This window comes from Lupinus angustifolius, chromosome LG04, assembly GCF_001865875.1.
Source record: "Lupinus angustifolius cultivar Tanjil chromosome LG04, LupAngTanjil_v1.0, whole genome shotgun sequence".
Classification (NCBI taxonomy): Eukaryota; Viridiplantae; Streptophyta; class Magnoliopsida; order Fabales; family Fabaceae; genus Lupinus; species Lupinus angustifolius.
In genome coordinates this window covers 26,781,827-26,800,873 of record NC_032012.1, presented here as the reverse complement: position 1 = coordinate 26,800,873, position 19,047 = coordinate 26,781,827, and the positions used below count along the sequence as shown (strand labels likewise).

Here is a 19,047-nt window from a genome sequence, read left to right as displayed (position 1 = left end):
ATATTTTGTTATTAGATTTATCCTTTGGGATCTCTTTTCACTTTCACTCTCTCTTATCATTAATTTACACTTTAAGCATGAATTTATGAGCCTAAAACATGTACTCCCACTATAGGTGCTGCTTGGCTGGCCATGTGAACTATTATATGTAGTGTCAATCTTTGATCCCTCCAGTTCACAGCGAGTGAGACTGTAAGTGGTGTGTAAAAGTAAACAAAAAGTAGCATATATTGACACTTATATCCCTTTTAGGTGTAATGATGTTACACTTCTACCGTTAAAATATAAAGGAAAAAGTCACTTACCTCTCCATTACTTGAGAGGAGTCTCACTCTTTCATAGCGGCCAAAAATTTAACCCACAACTCCAATCATATCCTTTTAAGCTGGCCCAGAAATAGTGTCAGATCATAGGTTCTTTGTGCACCCCTAGATGGGTATGCCTTTTCATGATTAAAAGATAATTTTGATTTTATAATGCAGTGTGTTTCTGGCTATGACAAATTTCAGTGACATCTCATAATCCCAAATGCAAAAAAATAATATTAAAATTAATAATTGAGAAGAATAAAGTAAAAAAAGAAAGAAAGTAAAAGTCCCCATCCATGCGATCATAAACTTCCTTATCTTTTCTCATTCAACTATGTCCACTGAAGGAAGTGTATTTGTCGCAATCTCATAATGATTACCTCTTCCTTCTTCATCTTCCATGCTATCTCTATCTTCTTCACCATCATCATCCACGTTATCATCTTCCATGCTATCTCCTTCATCTGCTACCTCTTCCCTTTCTCTTTTTTGACTTTCATTATTCTCATCATGAGAGGGTGGCCTCCATTGCTGTTCTGGTTGCACCATCAATGGCTCCATCATCTCATTTGGATTAACGTTGTTGAATGCAGAAGTAACACCACCAAAGGGGTTATGAGTTTTGCTCTTTTCTTTGTATAGAGCATCAAGCTCTTCAAAATAGGGACAAGTTTTACTATCCTCGCGCCTTTTCTTGTTACTTTCCTTCACCTTTTTGAAGTACTTGTTGATGTTCTCCCATTTCTCTTTGCATCTCTTAGCACTCCTATTGTACCCAAGCCTTTGCATCCCAGCTGATATATCCTCCCAAAATGGAGCTTTTGGTGCATTCTCTTGATACTTAGCATCAAGACTCGTCCTCAACCTTATCAAAGCATGAACTTCTGCCTTTGGCCACCTAGAAGGAGAGTTTAATGGATCACCACTATTATGACCATTACTTGTTTTCTGGATTTCAACGTTGTTGTTCATTACCATCAATGATAACTGATGATGCTGTTGTTGTGGTTGAGGTTGTACCACTTGTGATACTAGTGGTGGCGATATTATTTTTGCAGAAATTGTTTGATCAAAAGGTTGTGTTGTAGGGTTTTGCTGACCAGACAACTTCTGCAAAAATTTAACAACTGCAGCATCTTCTGCTGCAGCAGTTGTTCTTTCTTGTACAAGTAACTCATGTTCTCTATTGATCCTTGCCATCTCTTGTATCCTCCAAGCGTCTTGTTGCACCATATGTTCCCTCTCCCTTTTATCGATCGCTTCCAAGAACTTCTTCTGCATTTCCTCTTGCTTGGCTAAGACCTGCCTTGTGAGCCTTCGGAAGTAGTCCTTCCATTTCCTCTTCTTCCGGTACTTTTCTTCCAAGTCTTCGTCGGAAGCCGTGGAAGAAGATGTAGAAGAAGAGGTAGAGAAAAGGTTCATGTATGGCAAAGAATACGAAACATTGTTGTTGTTGTTGTTGTTATTATTATTATCATTGCTAGGGTTGGTTACCATAGTTGTTGTTGTGAAAGTGATATTAGTGGTAGAATTGGTTGGTAGTGGTAATGGTGGTGGAGGTGGAGAAATGAGTGTAGGGTTTGTGGATGGAACAGTGGTGATGGAATTAAAAGAGATTGGTGTATTGGTATCACTAGGCTTTGTTGGCAATGACACAGTGTTGTTGTTTGTTGTTGCAAAAGTAGGTTGTGGTTTTGGCGAGTAAGAAGAGACATTGAATTGTTTCTCAAGGGCTTGTAATTGATCAAAGAATCTATATGTTTTTCCTTCTGATTTCCCACTTCTGCTTTCTTTTGTTCTCTTGTGGTACTTGTACACGTTCTCAAATTTTTCCTTGCATTTCTTTGCACTTCGGTGATAACCAAGACTAGCTAGTTTCCTGCACATACAAATATTTATAGAGGAGGAGAGAGAAAATAATAGATAAAGATACAATTTAATATCATCCATTTCAGAAACTTTGAAAATAAAATGAAGTTACTTCTTTCACATAAAGATCAAAGATGAAATCTTAGGCAAGGCAAATATACTAGTCTCATCGTACCAAAATAAAAAATATGAAGGTAGTTAGTTCATACCTAAAAGAGTGAACAATAAATAAGACACGACACAAGGTAGTTAAAGGAAAAGGATGATATCCAATAAAGAAGAAGATAAAGTAAACATAATTTGAGCCAATTCATACAGAAAGATTCATTTCAAATATGGACCCATTCAAGACTGAGATAAAATAATTATAATTAACTGAATTGAATCCTACAAAATGGATAATCAGTAATCTCATAATAAATTATTCCTATCTCAGAGTTGAACAAGATATGCCACCATTCTTAACTGATTTCTTGAGTTTGGAAAATGAAAACAAATTCATAGTTCTTCATGCATGATCTTAAGCAAGCTAATTTCAAGTCCAAAGCCATAAAAACAACATAGACAAAGAAGAAGAAGTTGAGACACCAAACTAAAGGATATGAATGAGTATTGTATTATAGTACCTTGAAACATCTTCCCAAAGTGGACCCTTAAGACTTGAATCACGAAACACAGCATCCATATCCGACCTTATCTTCAAGAGAGCCAATGTTTCTTGGCGGGGCCACCGGTTTCCTCCACCGTTCATTTTCTCATGACTCTCATCTCCATCACCATCACCAGCACCGCCACCGCCACTACTATCATCTCTTATAATTCCCTTCTCTTCACTGCCCCCGTTGGCACCGTCATGCACCGCCACGGCCTCGCCGGAGGAGGCTTCCAACACGGTTGGGTTTCCCAGCTGCATAGAGGAAAAGTATGTGTCCCTATGGCAATTACAGCATAAGAGATGAGAAAAAAGAATATAACAGAAAACAAGTGGAATAGTATAACTCAAAAGGGTTTTTATTATATGCGCATGGAGATGAGATAGATGCTTTGGTTTGAGGTGAATAATTATATTTGTTTATTTTTAGGTGGGACTTCTCTGTCAATTTCATCATAGAAAAATGGAAAAATTATGCTTTAATTAAGCTGGGTTAACTTTTTCTACCTGGATGTGTATTATTTATTGTATTTGATATTATTTATAGTTGATGATTAGGGGTATGGAATCTTCACTTATATTTTTTTTGTAGTGTTGGATTGAAAAGGAAAGATAAGGAAGAGTCGCTTTGGGTTCTCTTACGTTGGTTATACGTAAGTGCGTGAAAAAAGGAAAAGAAAAGCTTAAGGATAATTTTATAAGTATAGATCTTCATCTTCTTCTCAAAGGATGATATGACAGGAAACTGATCATCAAGCTGTCAAAAATGCCTCAACTCACAATCATATATTATTATTAAGCGTTTTAAATTGTAGTTGTGGTCTAATTTGTAGTTGTTGTAGTCATTGTGGTTCCTGTGATTGTGACTATTACAATGTGGATAGTGATCATTGTGGTGGTGTAAATTATTTTGTGAATAAAAATACATTTTTGACATCGATGTGATCTACTATAGTCCAACGCAGTTGTGTAGCAACCCGATGTGATATGATATAATTACGTTGCAACATGTTGCAGTGTAATACAATTGTGGCAATCACTGCAATCGCATTACGTAATGCAATTTGCAATTTGAAACACCGGTGAGACGAGAATCTCCTCCCCATAAACTCAATAGTGAAGTTTAGTTATTGTTTGGAGTCTTTAAAATGGAAGTATTATTACTTTATTATGAATAAAAAATATATTTGTTATTTTATTTTGATTTTTTTTGTTTTCCATATCACTTCTATTTCCTGGGAAAATAAGGACTTCTATTTCCAATAGTGAAGGAAATTCTAACCGGTAATGGGAAAATAAGGATAGGGAATTATAATAAAAAGGAAAAGATAATAATGATTTTTTTGCTGTATATCTTGATTGAAATTTTAACAGATAACATATGTAGTAGTGGGAACAACCTGCGGATAGCAACGACCGAGATAATAAGTTGGCCCATTGTATATATATATATATATATATATATATATCATTGACCTTTTCATTAATCATGGAACTATCGAATCACAAGTTTTCTTTAAGAAAGGTATGTATGATAAGCTTAGCCTTGGTGGAATGCTTTCAATAGTGTTTGTACTTATCATTTCCATTCTTTTTCCATTACAAGAACTAATGATATTTTTTATGGATTTGAACTCATGTATATTCATAATTAATGTCTTTATTGGTGCTCAAAATTTAGCCGAGACATATTGTTGGTTTGCTTTTAACAAACTTTTTAACATGAAAATGTGTAAGTTTTAAATACTTTAGCCTTTTAGAGTTATAAAATGAAATAGAATTTCAAATATCTAAAATAACATCTGATTGTATAATTTTTTTATAGACTTTCATTTAAAGTTAAAGTTAGGGAGTTATATATAAAACTTAAATAAATATCATCATGTTTTTTTAACCTAAAATCCTTCCCTTACATCTTAAATACTGGAAAATAAAATCATTAATTTATTTTTATATTTAAAGGTAAAAGTACCATTTATACACTTTATTAGATAATAAATTTAATCACCCATACAATTAACATGGGTTTGGTTTTGTTCATTTAAAAAAAAGTAGCAAACATGAGTTAAATTTATTAGATTAGGTTTCCAATTAATTTAAGCTGATTTTATTCACGCCATATCTCCACCTTATTGTATTGGGAACAAGTTATTTTTTAAAAATTGTACATACCCATACTATACCTTGAGCATTAGTCATTGCTATCCAATACTCCTTTTAATAATATTTTATTTTTATTTTTTATGAATTCAAATTTAGGTAATTTGGGTATTATAGGCTTACCAAAGCCAAGGTTGGTCCTCATGTTACTCACCAATGAGTTGATAAGTGTAAAAAAGATACATTAATATTTTAACTCTGTGTTTTTTATTCCAAGCTTAATTATTAAAATAAAATTAAACCACACATAGCAAAATATGAGTAAATGGCATTATAAAACTTTCTTCACATTCATACCCCTTTAAGTCTTAATAATAACTTAAGCAAATTAAAATAGGTGATCATGGAGCCATGCGGTCAGGCTTAAGTATAGAAGTTAGAGCACCATATTTTTTTATAACACCATAGTTTGACAAATTTCGAATATGAAGGTGGTTAAGAAAAATATTAATTTTTAACTACATAGTTGATAATGATGAATATTATCTTCTTCTATGAATTATTTATTTTTTGTTAGATGGATGTAGGCCACTTTGTGAAGGCAAAGACCATTTATGAATGGAAGTAGCCAGTGACAATTTCTGTTAGCTTCGACCTAACATAATAAATAGAATGAATATTTTGATGGCTAAAAAAATATTTCAAACTCTACATTTTCACCAATTATTTAATTTTTTTAGGGACCATTTGCAACGATGTGCAAAATGAGGAGACTTCCTAGTGAATATGTCACTTGTTATATAGAGTTATTGAGTCAATTCTTCCGTATTCTTTCTCAATGTAACTAAATGTTCAATTATATATGAAAGGGAAGAAAGTGATAAAGTGTGATGTATTTTTCTTATCTTGTTATCTTGTAGTTTTTGGATCCTAGAGTTCCATTAACTTTGTATTGACCCCACAACGTGCTTCAACGTGGTGGACTTTATGAGCCCATATTATTTTATTCGACTTTTTTTTATACATATTATCTTATTCGGCTTTTACTAGAAAAGAAAATTGCATGGTTTTGTTGAAGGAAAAAAAACCATTTGTGTAGGAGTTTGAAGTAGAATCCCGTAATAACAGTATATCAAATATAGATTAATCTAGTTTTTGGAGGAAAAAAGAGAAATGTTTAAGAAATATTTAGAGATTGGTGCTTTTTATTATTATTGTTGTATTAATAACAAACATAAAAAAAATAAATGTATGGATTTAATTGTACTATATTATTAGTATAATTTTGTTATACTATTAGACATACATATTGTTTGTATAAAAAAAAGACACACATATTGTTATATTATTAAAAAGTTTTGTTATTTATTATTAGTTTATAAAAAACTGTGTAACACTAGTGTATCAAATTGATCTATCTCAACCCATATATAGATATAATCATAGGGTTTTATATACTTTGCTTAATAAGCATTAATATAGATTACCGAATATGATAAATGGTAGAGATTATTGTAATGGGTTAATAACATATATAAAAATTTGATCTAAATTGATGTATACTAAACTGTTAAAAATACACATAAAAGGATGTTTGCTGCACAAAAATTATGTGACATATTTTCAGGTTTATACCAAAGTGCATCAATACTCTATTCTATAAACAACAATTAGGGTGACAATTTTTCATGTGTGTTACATTTATATCTCATAACGCTACTCAAGTTCATTCCTATCCACTCCATATGAGTATTTTTTTTTTATTACAACCTTAATTAACAACCTTCATTATTGGTCCAAAAATCTGTATATATATATATATATATAGGACGAAGTTGAATGGGTTTTCTTAATTTAATTAAGTACATTGATTTTACCTTACAGTTTGGCATAAATATCACAAGTATGACCACGATGATATTGTTCAAAATTGATTTTATTACAATTATGTATTTGTAAACATACAAACCGCCAAACAATATATTATTAATTAGAACTCAATTATTGAATGGGATATCAAATGGTTCAAGGTAAGATATAATGCAAGATAGTGGACCCAAATAACTCATCAATTATAGGTGTCTACTTATCACCATTGCTATAGTTTCTATCTTGTTTGTTTTTTAATGGATTTCTTTGAAGTTTATTATAGGAACAAATTAAAATGGATTAGCTACAGAAGGGTATATTAGTACTTAATGTTTAATGTTGGGAGGTGTAGGGAGAGAAGTAAGTTAGGTAAACATCTATCAAATGATGCAAGATCACACCGTGTTAAAATTATTGATGTGTATAATTAATCATATTGTTATATAATTGATATTATTTTGCTTATCTTCATTTTGTTTATTTATATGTATATGTTAGTTGGATTTATTTTATGGTAAAAATATGTTAGCTAGTTTTGTTCCATATGTTCTATTGTGTATTAACGAGATGTTTATTTAGTGGTATAAGACCTTCCTAAATTTTTAGGAAGACCAAAAGATTAAGATTTGATTTATGTGAGCGAAACTTGTTGGAAGAGTCAACCATACATTTTATAAGAAATTATTTCATTTTTTAAAATGGGGTGAGTAAATACTCTTAGTAATATAAAAAAATATGGCCACATTGTGTGTGCTGTAATTGCTGGAATGGAATAATGCATTGCCTTTTCCTGCGGCATCTTGCACCTCTTTCTCTCTCTTAAAATATACAATAAATACAAATTATGATTTTGCATTTGCACAAAGCTCTCATCTTTCTTGGTTTATTACATAATAAAGCACACTTGTATTCATCATGCATGTTTTTTGTAATGTGCATGCATATGCACAGAATGGAAAGTTGAGAACATTAATTGATGAAAAGGAATCTACTAAAGTTTATGTGCAAGCCAAAGGAAGAAAGTAATAAATCATGAGAACATTAATGAACCCATCAAAAACAAGTAGTAGAGGTTTGAGTAGAGAAATTAATTTGATTGACATGTGTGATAATAACATCCCAACACAAAATTCGGCAAGAAGGGAATATAAACGAAAATTTAATTAAGAAAAATAGTATATAACTCGTGGCACATTTGCTAGCCCTAGTAAGTAGTCCCTCGACCCAAGTTACTTAATTTATTTTTTATTTGTTTTTAATATTCATCTTAATTGGGAGAGTTGTGGAACATTAAAGGTGAGTTGTCTATATTCAAATCATAGTTGTTGATGAGCCAATATGGCGTTGGTCCAATGGTGTAAAACCCTTTAGGATGATCAGAAGATTAAGTGTTTAATTCCTAGGAAAGACATTTGTGAGGAGGTACAATCATATACCCCGAAATATATTAGTTTTTTTACCCCTAAGGTAAAAATATACTTTTGGTATTACAAAAAAAATCTTATTTAATGAATTCTTTATCCAAAGATTAGGAAATATCATTCATAGTAACAAAAAAAATCATAATATATGAGTTTTCACAGGTAATAATACATTTTATGATAAAAATATAGGGAATACTTTTCCTTATACAAAAATTAAGATTAAAAAAAAACAATAACTTACGTTGAGGGAAGGGTTTCTACCATGTGTGTGAGAGAGAGAAAGAATTAGAAGGAAAAGTATTGAAGTCTTTGATTAAACTTTATAAGAAAAAAGTCTTCCATTAAGTTTACAATGAGATAGAATGGGTTTCTTCAAATCTTTATTATATTAATGATGTGCTATAATTCTAAGTGTTTCCTATTATAAAAAAAATACAATTACATATTCTTTAACGTAATAGATCAGTGCTTGACAGTGAACAACAACTTACCTATTAATTATATAGATATGAATGAAAGTTTAACAAGGTAGTAATTAAACAACTAATAAATTGACCTTTTGAAATGATGAATTGAGTTCAAATTTATATAATCTGGTCATATGATATATTTTTCAAATAATTACCTTATTGTAACCTTAAAAACATTTTATAATTGACAATTTCTAATAAATCCAGCTAGCACATATATACATAAGATGTTCCTTGCTGGCATTTCAACAGTTACAGATGTATTACATATTTTACATATACACAAAACAAAATGATTAATATGTATACATCGACAGTGTAAGTGATTTTTACACTGTCAGCAAATCTCCACCATTTATTTGTTAGTTAGTATTGACTTTCAAATAAAAGTATTACAAATCAATGATGAATAATATGTTGATAGTATAAAAAACTTTACACTGTCAATGCATAGATTTTAAACTCTACACAAAAAGGCTTCTTAACGTGGAGGACATGTGAATCCACCCTTCAAATTATGCATTCCATGTGATTTAACCCTAACATTTATATAGTTCTTACTTAACACCCACATCACCCAATTATTTTTGTTTACTTCTCAATTATTTTTGTCAATTTTCTAAAATGATTGATTGATATATTGTGGTGAACATGTATAACTAATAGTAATAATTATCATGTGTTGGATAATTTCTTGATCCAATCGCATTCATAAGCGACTATTATTATTATATAATAATAATTATAGTCTGGGTCGATTATCTTTTCGTCACAGAATCATTTGAATGTGACCCATCAACGATGGAATACATAAACAAATGCATTAGTAACATAAATTATAATGGTTAATTATTTTGGATTCAAATCCAGTTGTTTTGACTTTTTTAAATTGTGGTTGCAAGAAACAAAGTTATGAATTGTTTATATTGGCACGATGATTTCTTTTTAACCAGGTAGATAAAGTGGATTAGTCAGTGTGCTGTGCATAATCTCACCGAGATGCCATAACCGCAATTGAATAAATAATGGTTGTTTGGGAGGGATTGCATAAATATGTAAAATAAACTATATACTAATTTTTTTTATAAATTAACAAGAAAAAGTAAGGTATTCTATCTTTCTTTTGTGATAATAATTTTTATTTAAGTTCATTATTATATCTTTCAAAAAAAAAAAAAAAAGTTCATTATAAAAGCTTGGAATAAATGGCATGTAATTTCGAATTGGTATTTCTATACACGCAACGTAACCACTGCCCTTTTCTTTTCTAACTATCTATTATTGACCCCTGTGGCCTGTAGCCATATAATTCAATATTTAATTCCAATACATTATTAGTGTAACTTTTTTTAATGGGAATTGGTATAAAGTTCTTAATGTACACTTTTATAATTAGAAATATATATATTAGTAAGATCTTAAGCATTATAATGATATCACACTCTCTCCTTTCTAGAAAGGGTTGAAGAAAAATCATTAATATTATCAGATCACCTAGCAAATTTATTATAGCATTTTGATTTTTTACAACCATTACATGAAAAAATAAGTAAGAGCAATTTTAATGAGTGAATTTTTTTTGCATCATCATATATTTATCGTTTGTATCAATAAGGTGAAGTGTTGTAAGATCTCAAAAGAATCACAGGTAGATAAAAAGGTAAATATTTCGATTCCTATGAGCAATACTTGTTGGAATAGATAATTACACTTTCCCAAAATGAATTATTGTCTTTTCCATGTGATGAAAGGATATTATTAGTTATATAGAAAATAAGTTTATGGTTTGTTCACTAATATTTTATCTAACACTAAATTTTATTGAAATTGACTCTTTATTAAAGGAATAGAAAAACAAATAGTAAATTTGGAATATTATATAAATTTAATACAAACAAATAAATTAATCATATTGCTTAATTGATATGTTATAACATTAAAAATGCAATTATTTCGGAACATACATATAATATTAATTAAATTTCAATTACTATTAATAATTATATTAACATATTCTTTGGTAATATGATATTTCCTTACTTTTTTGAGTAAGAAACTAATCATTTTTTGGGTGTGCGGCTGTCCCTCTCAACCAACAAATATCGCTAACATGAATTGAATCATTAACATTTTGGTCATCCTAGGATCTAGTGAGGTCTTACACTATTAAACCAATACCTTATTGGTAGATGTCTATTAATTAGGCAATTATTTCCTACTTCATAAATGTTAATTATATTTTAATCCATGGACTTTTTTATGGTTGATTAAGTTTATTATCTGAAATGCATTGTCTACCTTTATGGTTGATTAAGTTTTTTATTCTAATTAATCTTTCTAATATTTTGAGCTGATTATCTGTACGGTTTGTTGGAAGATTATTGGTAGCACTGAATAAGGTGGGGCTGAGTTTTTTGTTTTCATTTTGCCTCTGTAATTTCTTCAAATTAAAGTACCTCTTGCACTTAATCAATAAATTTTATTTTAAAAATAAAATCTTAGAACACAAATTATTTCTGAGAATGCATGCATGAGAGAAACCAGATCATATCCGAGAATACAGATCGACTTCCACTACTCATTAATCTATAAGACCCACACACCTAAATCATTACAAAAAAATATTAAAAGTTGGTGTTTAAAATTCTTATGTTGCAAATATAATTGCTTGATGATAGAGTATTCATTTATTGTATTTTTTTAAAATTTATTTTGTTACATTTGTCAAACAAAACTAAGAGAATACGTTGGTTACAAACTTTTTCTCAGATAACTAGTTTTTTTTGTGGATTTCCGATAACTAGTTAGGTATAATAAAAAGGAAATTAATGCAGTTCAGTGTAAGTTTTTCTTACGTTATTAATTAAGGATTAAAGTCCTATATATAGTTGCCACTTTCCAAAGTAGTTAGGTTAGCTATCACTCTATTCAATTTCAGGTATTATTTTCATAGCGATTATTATTTGGGGAATATATATTTGCTTAGTGAAAGACCAAAGTTTTCCTTGTTATACCTATTAATGAAGCTATCAATAATTACAAATTAAAATGTGTGTGGAAAATAAAAAGGAGATCAATTTTTACGACCAGGTTTTAAAAAAGGCGAGTATATGATGTAAACATCAATATAGATTGGAGAGAGTAACTCTAATGAGATGAAGAGGCAAGTGTTATAAAATAACACATAAAAGATAACATGAAATGACACTTTTATCTTTTTATTTATCATGAAATCACAATTTTGTCATTGGAAACATGAAGAAAAACAATCACTTACCTATCCATTAATGGAGAGGATCTTTGTTCTCTTCAAAATGCAATTGATCAATGTATGGGTTGTGCTTTTAACTATTAAGGTTGCCCCAAAAATTAAGTTCATCTTGAATTAGTTTGAAAATACTTTTATCATTACTTTTAAAATGAGAGAAAAAGGGAAGAATGAAGTCAGCCAATAAAAAAATTAAAAATGTATGCATTAACAACGTAATAACTTTTAAATATAAGTAATATATATAAATGATGTAATGATTAATGTAAATTTTTACGGGTATAAATAAATAAATAAGAGCTGAAAAAAATAGAATAATTATTCTATTTATACAATGAACAATAAATGTATTCATATGGTGCACATGCGTGAGTTTTGCACGCACTCACTACCATAAACATGTGAATATACGCATGTAGATGTCTACCTTGTAATTTTTCACACCAACACAAGCCCTGAATCATTTATTTTGTACCTTCAATAGCACGCTTATGCAGATGCGAATTAATTATACACACAAATGGTTACAAAATTGATTATGCTACTTATATAGGTTTGCTTTTTCTAGATATTGTTTCCATAATTTAAGGACCTCAAATTCATGTTGCTATTTTCTTCCGTTCACATAAATGGCATGAAATATCGCATTCTAAGCTAATAGGGTTGGATATTTGTGGTAGATCAAAGGCAATGTGGATCAATTAAAATGTTGAAGGGACCATTTTACTGCATGGTTGCTATATGAAGCCAAACCAGGGGTAGGTCATAGTTAGGACCCATCTTCATGATGAGGGTGTGGTATATTTTGTGTGGTGATGATGTGCCTTATTATCGATCACTCATATACAAGTGTAATATTTATACACTGACAGTGTAAATATTTATATATATTTATTATAATTTTTTGAAAAATAATGATAAATAATATAATGACAGAGTGTAAAACTCGTATATTATAAGTGCATTTGATAATATATATAGTGGATATTCATGCCAACTTGTGAACAAGTAAGTTTCAGCTACCCAAGTTGGAAAGCCTCTGCCAAACACACCCCACACATATTCACTCACAGAGATACGGATTTTAATGCCTTTCTTTGTGTAGTTTCATAATTTGGTACAAGAAAAAATGACACTTTTTATCCATTTGGATAAACATTAACTTTCATGTAGTAAATGCATATACAAAAATATTTTTTTAATTACCATTTTCATGATAGTGATGGCAATGGAAGTGTGATAATTAGGGTATTAGTATAATAGTATAATTTTGAAATCATAAATCTTAATTTTATTACCTTATAATTGGGGTGAAATGATTTGGAAAAAAAGTATCATTTCAATTCAGTTTTGAAAATACCATTTCAAAAACCTAAATATTTTAAATAGCCCAAACATAATTCAATCCAATGTAAACACATTGTTACTGAAAACAAATCCATTGAAAAACTAAAAGCATGGATGTTAGATATAAAAGAAACGAGTAATGATCATCTCCATGGAGAGACAAGTGTCATATAATAATATATAAAAAATAATTTACAATGAATGAAGATGATCTTTGTTCAAAAGAAACATGGCCCGGAGAGAAAATGTTCAAACACAAAAATTGCTCATGGATAGTGTTGTGGTGTCTTTATCAAAGATGGACTTATTTCCATTGGGAGTCCATACAAGAAGATAACATTTAAAAGATAAGCCCAATTAACGCCATAAACCATTGAATAGCCTTTTCTTCAGTTTTTTGGACTATGAATAAAATGTGTGTAGAACCCAAAACCAAACTTGAATCAGAAAATTTGAATTTGTAGTGCTGGACTGAGAACTGCAGGAGTTGAGATTGGTGACCATTACATAAGCGCATACATAAATCCATTTCAAATTGAATCGAGCTGAACTCTGATTCAACTCCTATAATCATGAGACAGTGGACAAAGAAGCCGAAGAGGAAAAAATCCATATATTTATTCCTCTTTGGTCGTAGAACGGAGTCGAGCTTTTGGGCCTAGACCTGGTTTATTTCTAAGCCCGGCCCAGGATGAGGGACTACCATAAAAACAACACTAATCTTGTCTTTCTTACTTTTTCTCCTTCTTACTCTTTTGTTTTCACTTTTTCACCTTTATTTTCGTTTTCTGATTCCACTCATATTTTTCTTTTATGAACGCCATTGCTTTTAATCTCTCTATGATTGCTTCTAATCTATGAAATCTGAATGCATTTTCTGTGTTTCCCCTTAACTTACCGTTTATTTTCAAATTTTAACTCAGTTTTGTTGTTCGTTAGGTTATGGTTTTCTGAGTGAAACTTCGAATTTTTTTGTTTACGATGATAATGCATGTACTGTACAATCCCGAATTTCAAATATGCTTAGATATGTTGATGTAATATATTTAAAACTGAAACTATGAATTTGTGTAATATGCTGCCCAGTGATGAAAAAATCGATTATTGAACTTTTACAAGGTTTTGTTCATAACTGGATCTGCACCATTCTCTTTTTCTCTTTCTCTCTCTTTCTTCGCGTACGTGAATCTTTGCTTACACACATACATGCACATATATATATATACATACATACATGAACGTTATGGTGCAAGAAGGCTGTGAATGAAACTATTGGCAAAAGGTGTAGATCATTTGTATTTAACTATGAGATCTGAGGGCTACTAATTCCCCCTTTTTGGATTATCACTTGTATTTTTCTGTGGTTATATTAACTTTTTATGTACAATTTTAATTGTTTTTGCATTCTAAATTGATGCTCAATGATGCAAAATTGAAAAAGTGTATTATGTTTTTTTAGGTTTTAGTTACTTATTGGCCTTTTGCTAACTACCTTCGCTGCGGCTGCTATTACTTCCTTAGTTGGTGCTGTTGATGTTGCCTGTGTTGTATGTTGTGTTATTTTTCTTGTCAATTTTCATTATTTTTTGATAAAAAAGACTATTATTTCCAGTAACGTTTCGGATGTTGCGCTGTTTGGTTGTTTCCTTGTATTAATTTCACTATCTTGTTCACTGCAAATTTTAACATTTTCATTCCTGTATGCATTGAAATTTGTGTTTCGAGCCCAATGATGGACAAATTAACTCATGAGTGGCTGCACTATTTTTGTTCATTACTGGATAAACACTATCTCTGTCTCTTTTTGTTTATTATATTTGTTTATTTATTGATGATGTATGAAGGATTGGATTGAAACTTGTTGCAAATGCCCTACATGATCTCTATAGCTATGAGGTATGAGGGCTTCACATTCCTTCCCTTCCCCTAACCAGTACTTTTGTATGGCCAAAAATCAATTTTTATTTGGTCAAAGAGCCTTTCTATTTCCTTGACTTCAAAATCCACCATGAAGGAAACTTGATTCATTATTATGAAGATTTCTATTAGTATTTACTAAGCTTAGCATCATCAGTCATGACAAGTGGCTTCTCTTTCTTTGTGTGTGTGGATAGTTTCTTGTATTTAATTGCTAATATTGTTGGCTACAGGGTGGTGACTGCAAAAGTGGTCTGTGATAATACACATAGCATTAGGAAATTCGTATTGCATATCTATATCATGTTAATCTGGTCTCTTGAAATCGCTTGTGCTTTTGTGATGTTTCTTATATGATTGCATTGGTATCCTCCAAGTGTTTATGAGTAAAATCTGATGTCTCCAGTACTGTGTTTATCTCAAAGTCGGAGTTTTTCACAAGCTCTTAAGTAATGGTTTATATTTCTTATTCCCTTATTTTCCATCCATCATCTCTGTCACACTCACATAGCTGTCACTTTCTCATATAAAATTCTTATCCTGTCTTTGTATTCTTCTCTCTAGTTCTTCCTCTCTTCTGTTTTGCAGGTCTGACTTGTATCAATTGGCTATTAATTCAACAATTTTCACTTGCAAATGGAGTTCTTCTAATTTAGGTTCGGAACCAACTTCAAAGTATTGTTGCTGTGCATCACTCTCCCCCATACTGCTCAAATATTGGCTGGTATATGTAATATTTAAGTCATTGATGTTTGCTTTATGGTTGATTATGTCAAACTTTGATTATCATTGACTTCCTTGTTATATTTTCGCGGTAAATTCAGTTTTCATCAGTTTAAATAAGGCGTCATTTTAATTATGGTTGTGCTTTTGCACTTGTGTTATATAAATTACTTAACTTTTCCAGTTTACTTTTTTCATGTCAATATCTACCTTCTTTCCATTATCAGGGTTTTCAATGCTTGTTTAAGATGTAGTTACCAGTTTTCACCTTTTGCATTTCATTTTGAGTAGGTTTACTTTGTCATTGTACTGTGGCAGTTAACTTGTTCAATTTCCTCTGGGTGAATTAACTATCATAATTTCTTCTGGATAATGGTAATGAATATGCCCAATGATGAATATTAATTGTAAGATGGTACTCTGAATATAGCAATGCTATATCTTTCTAATAAATTCAAAGCTTCTCCGTCACTTCTGCCTTTCTTCCTACTGCCATTACAACACTCGGTTGCTGCTGTTGTTCCTCTTCCTTCTCATTCTCCTCCTCCATCATCACCACCTCCTCCTCTTGTTATTATTATTATTATTATGATTATTATTATTTGTTACTGGCAGTGGGAAGAGATGGCGGAGGTTGTGGGAACACTGCCTTGATTGATGTTGAGAGGCTTTTTATGGATATGATGATAAAGTACTACTCTGCTGGAATCTGAGGGCATAATTAGTATATTTAGTTTGAATAATTTTGGCAGCATGTTATTGGTGATATTATTTTTACTTGTTATGCATTCTTGGTTTTCTTGTGTATCATCTGTCAAATATAACCCATTGATGGATGCTGGATATTTAAGTCATTGAGAAGTTTTGCAACCTCTCGGAATGGCAGCATATCTCTCTTCACCTGTCTCCTTCCACTTTAGAGAGTAACTGTTACCTGAACGAATCCTTTAAACATTCCTATTACAGATCTATGGTGGGGGGTTATGTTTTTGTAATTTAAGACCATAAAATGTTCTTGGTAAGCTTATTTTGTTTCAGCTTGTTCTATGCAGAACCATATGCTGTATTTATTTTGTACCATTCTATTGAAGTAGTAAAGGGATAGCATGGTATGATTTTATTTGTGAGATGTGACTTTGTGGATACACATCCATTAACTGAACTATACAAATAACAACAACCTAGCCTTAATTCCACTAAGAAATTCAATAGTGTGAATTGCACATTGTAATCTCTTGCTAATGCTTTTGTTTGTAATGTGGTGGTTTGTAAATTCTTTTGATGGAAGCCATTGGCTCTAATCTGTGTATTATTGATTCTTAGCTAAGAGATCTGTGGTGATTTGTAAATTCTTTTGCATGCTGTTATTTTTACTCATTATGCATTCCAGTGTGTATCATTTAGTGCTTCCATAACTTTTCTAAAGGACCAAACATTTCTCATCCTGTCTCCTACAAGGCCATGAATCGATTTGTCTTACTACTCATTGTTTCCTTGCTTTCATGTTCATTTTTCAAGATCTGAAACTTGTATCTCAAAATGATTGTTAGCATTTTACTGCCATGCCATATTCACTTCAAAATTTTACCCTTTCCACTCTTTCATGCATTATAATTATCTTTTCGGCCCAATGATGGACTTTACATTCCTCCCATGCCATATTTTGTTTGCTGTTCTATGCCATATTTCGGCTTAATGTTTGACAAATAAAGTTCAGATCCAACATGGAAGTGTAAACTGCTAGTTAACTTATTTGTTCAATGCCTAATGATGAATGATAATTGTTATGAATATTATTCAACTGCATTATGTAGAGATGATTGTTTCTCTTCCTTCTCCTCCTCCACTTATTACTATTATTATTTTGATTATTATCATCACTGCATTATGTAGAGATGATTTTATTAGCGTGGTTTTAAACTGTGATAGTGAATTGTTGCAAATTATTTTATTATGTAGAGATGGTTTTATTAGTGTGGTTTTAAGCTGTGATAGTGAATTGCGTAGTTTTTTTGCTATCTTTTCCCACTAAAATTTAGTTTGGTATCTCCCTTGCTTTTGTTTGATTCCTTTTGAATTGAAATAAAGTCAATCATTTTGGAGTTGAACTAATGGTTTAGATGCCAAGTTTCAATGCCTCCCTTGACTTTTTCTCCTTCCTATTCTCAAGGTCATAAATTTTGTTTGATTTTAGCAATAAAATACAAGTGTTCAGTGCACATTGTAATCTGAGTCACATGCATTTGTTTGAGGGACTCTTTGAGTGGTTCAATTCCCGGAATGTTTCAAAGGTCATGGTCAAGGTCAAGGATGGTTAGTGCCAATGTATGGTAAAATTGAAGCATGCTGTGTTGTTGGGGGACTAGAGAAACAATTTATGACATTTTGACCGGTTGTTTTTATTTATGCTCATGTGATACATTGTAGAAAGAATTTGATCCTATTAAAGAGAATGAAAAAAATGTTCATGTAGTAAAACTGAAGCATGTTCAATTAAAATCTGTTGCAATTTCTTTTCTTTTCTAATTACCAATCTTTTACAATTTCTATATATATATCACGAGCGTTATATTTATGCACTATCAGTGTAAAGATTTATATAGTCTTTATGTTATTCATTATTTGTTTGTATTACTATTTTAAAGATTAAACATAAATGGTAATGATATAGTGAGCAATGATAATGTATAAAATTTATATACCATCGGTGTTTTTCATGTATCAAAAGAGAAACGTTTATAAGCATGCAAATGTTATAATTGTTTTCTACATACAATATTTTTAAATATAATAATGAAAGGTAAAAAAAGAGTTTGACGAAGTAAAAAGTCTAGCAATGTGTGCATCTCATCAAGTGAGTATCATCTTCACTACTTGTTAGTTTTAGGATCACAGCTTGATGCTTACCCTCCAAGTATCATCATCAAATGAGTATCATTTTCGTTGTTATATACTTTTCGATTCATATATTTATTTTACCCAACTATATATCGTTTTTTCTCTCAGAAAATGTAATAGGGCACATAAATAAACAGAAGAGGGGGTAATAGAGCAATGTGTATTATAATTATATCTTCATTGCCTATTTGTACTTAATTAT

The 19,047-nt window shown here is 30.8% G+C and overlaps 1 protein-coding gene across 1 annotated transcript; it reads right to left on the bottom strand.

Annotated features, from left to right (window-relative positions):
• LOC109346760 (trihelix transcription factor GT-2-like) lies at positions 491–3,313 on the bottom strand. Its single transcript, XM_019586523.1, has 2 exons — positions 2,804–3,313; positions 491–2,187 (listed from the first exon to the last, which is right to left on the bottom strand). The coding sequence occupies exons 1-2, from the start codon at positions 3,088–3,090 to the stop codon at positions 633–635; spliced, it is 1,842 nt and encodes a 613-aa protein (XP_019442068.1). The 5' UTR covers positions 3,091–3,313; the 3' UTR covers positions 491–632.

Bases quoted from the DNA above. Each gene is read 5' to 3' on its own strand.
- LOC109346760 (XM_019586523.1), bottom strand. From the start codon at position 3,090: ATGCAGCTGGGAAACCCAACCGTGTTGGAAGCCTCCTCCGGCGAGGCC. The intron at 2,188-2,803 runs GTACTATAATAC...TTGTATGTGCAG, and splicing joins CTTTGGGAAGATGTTTCAAG to GAAACTAGCTAGTCTTGGTT.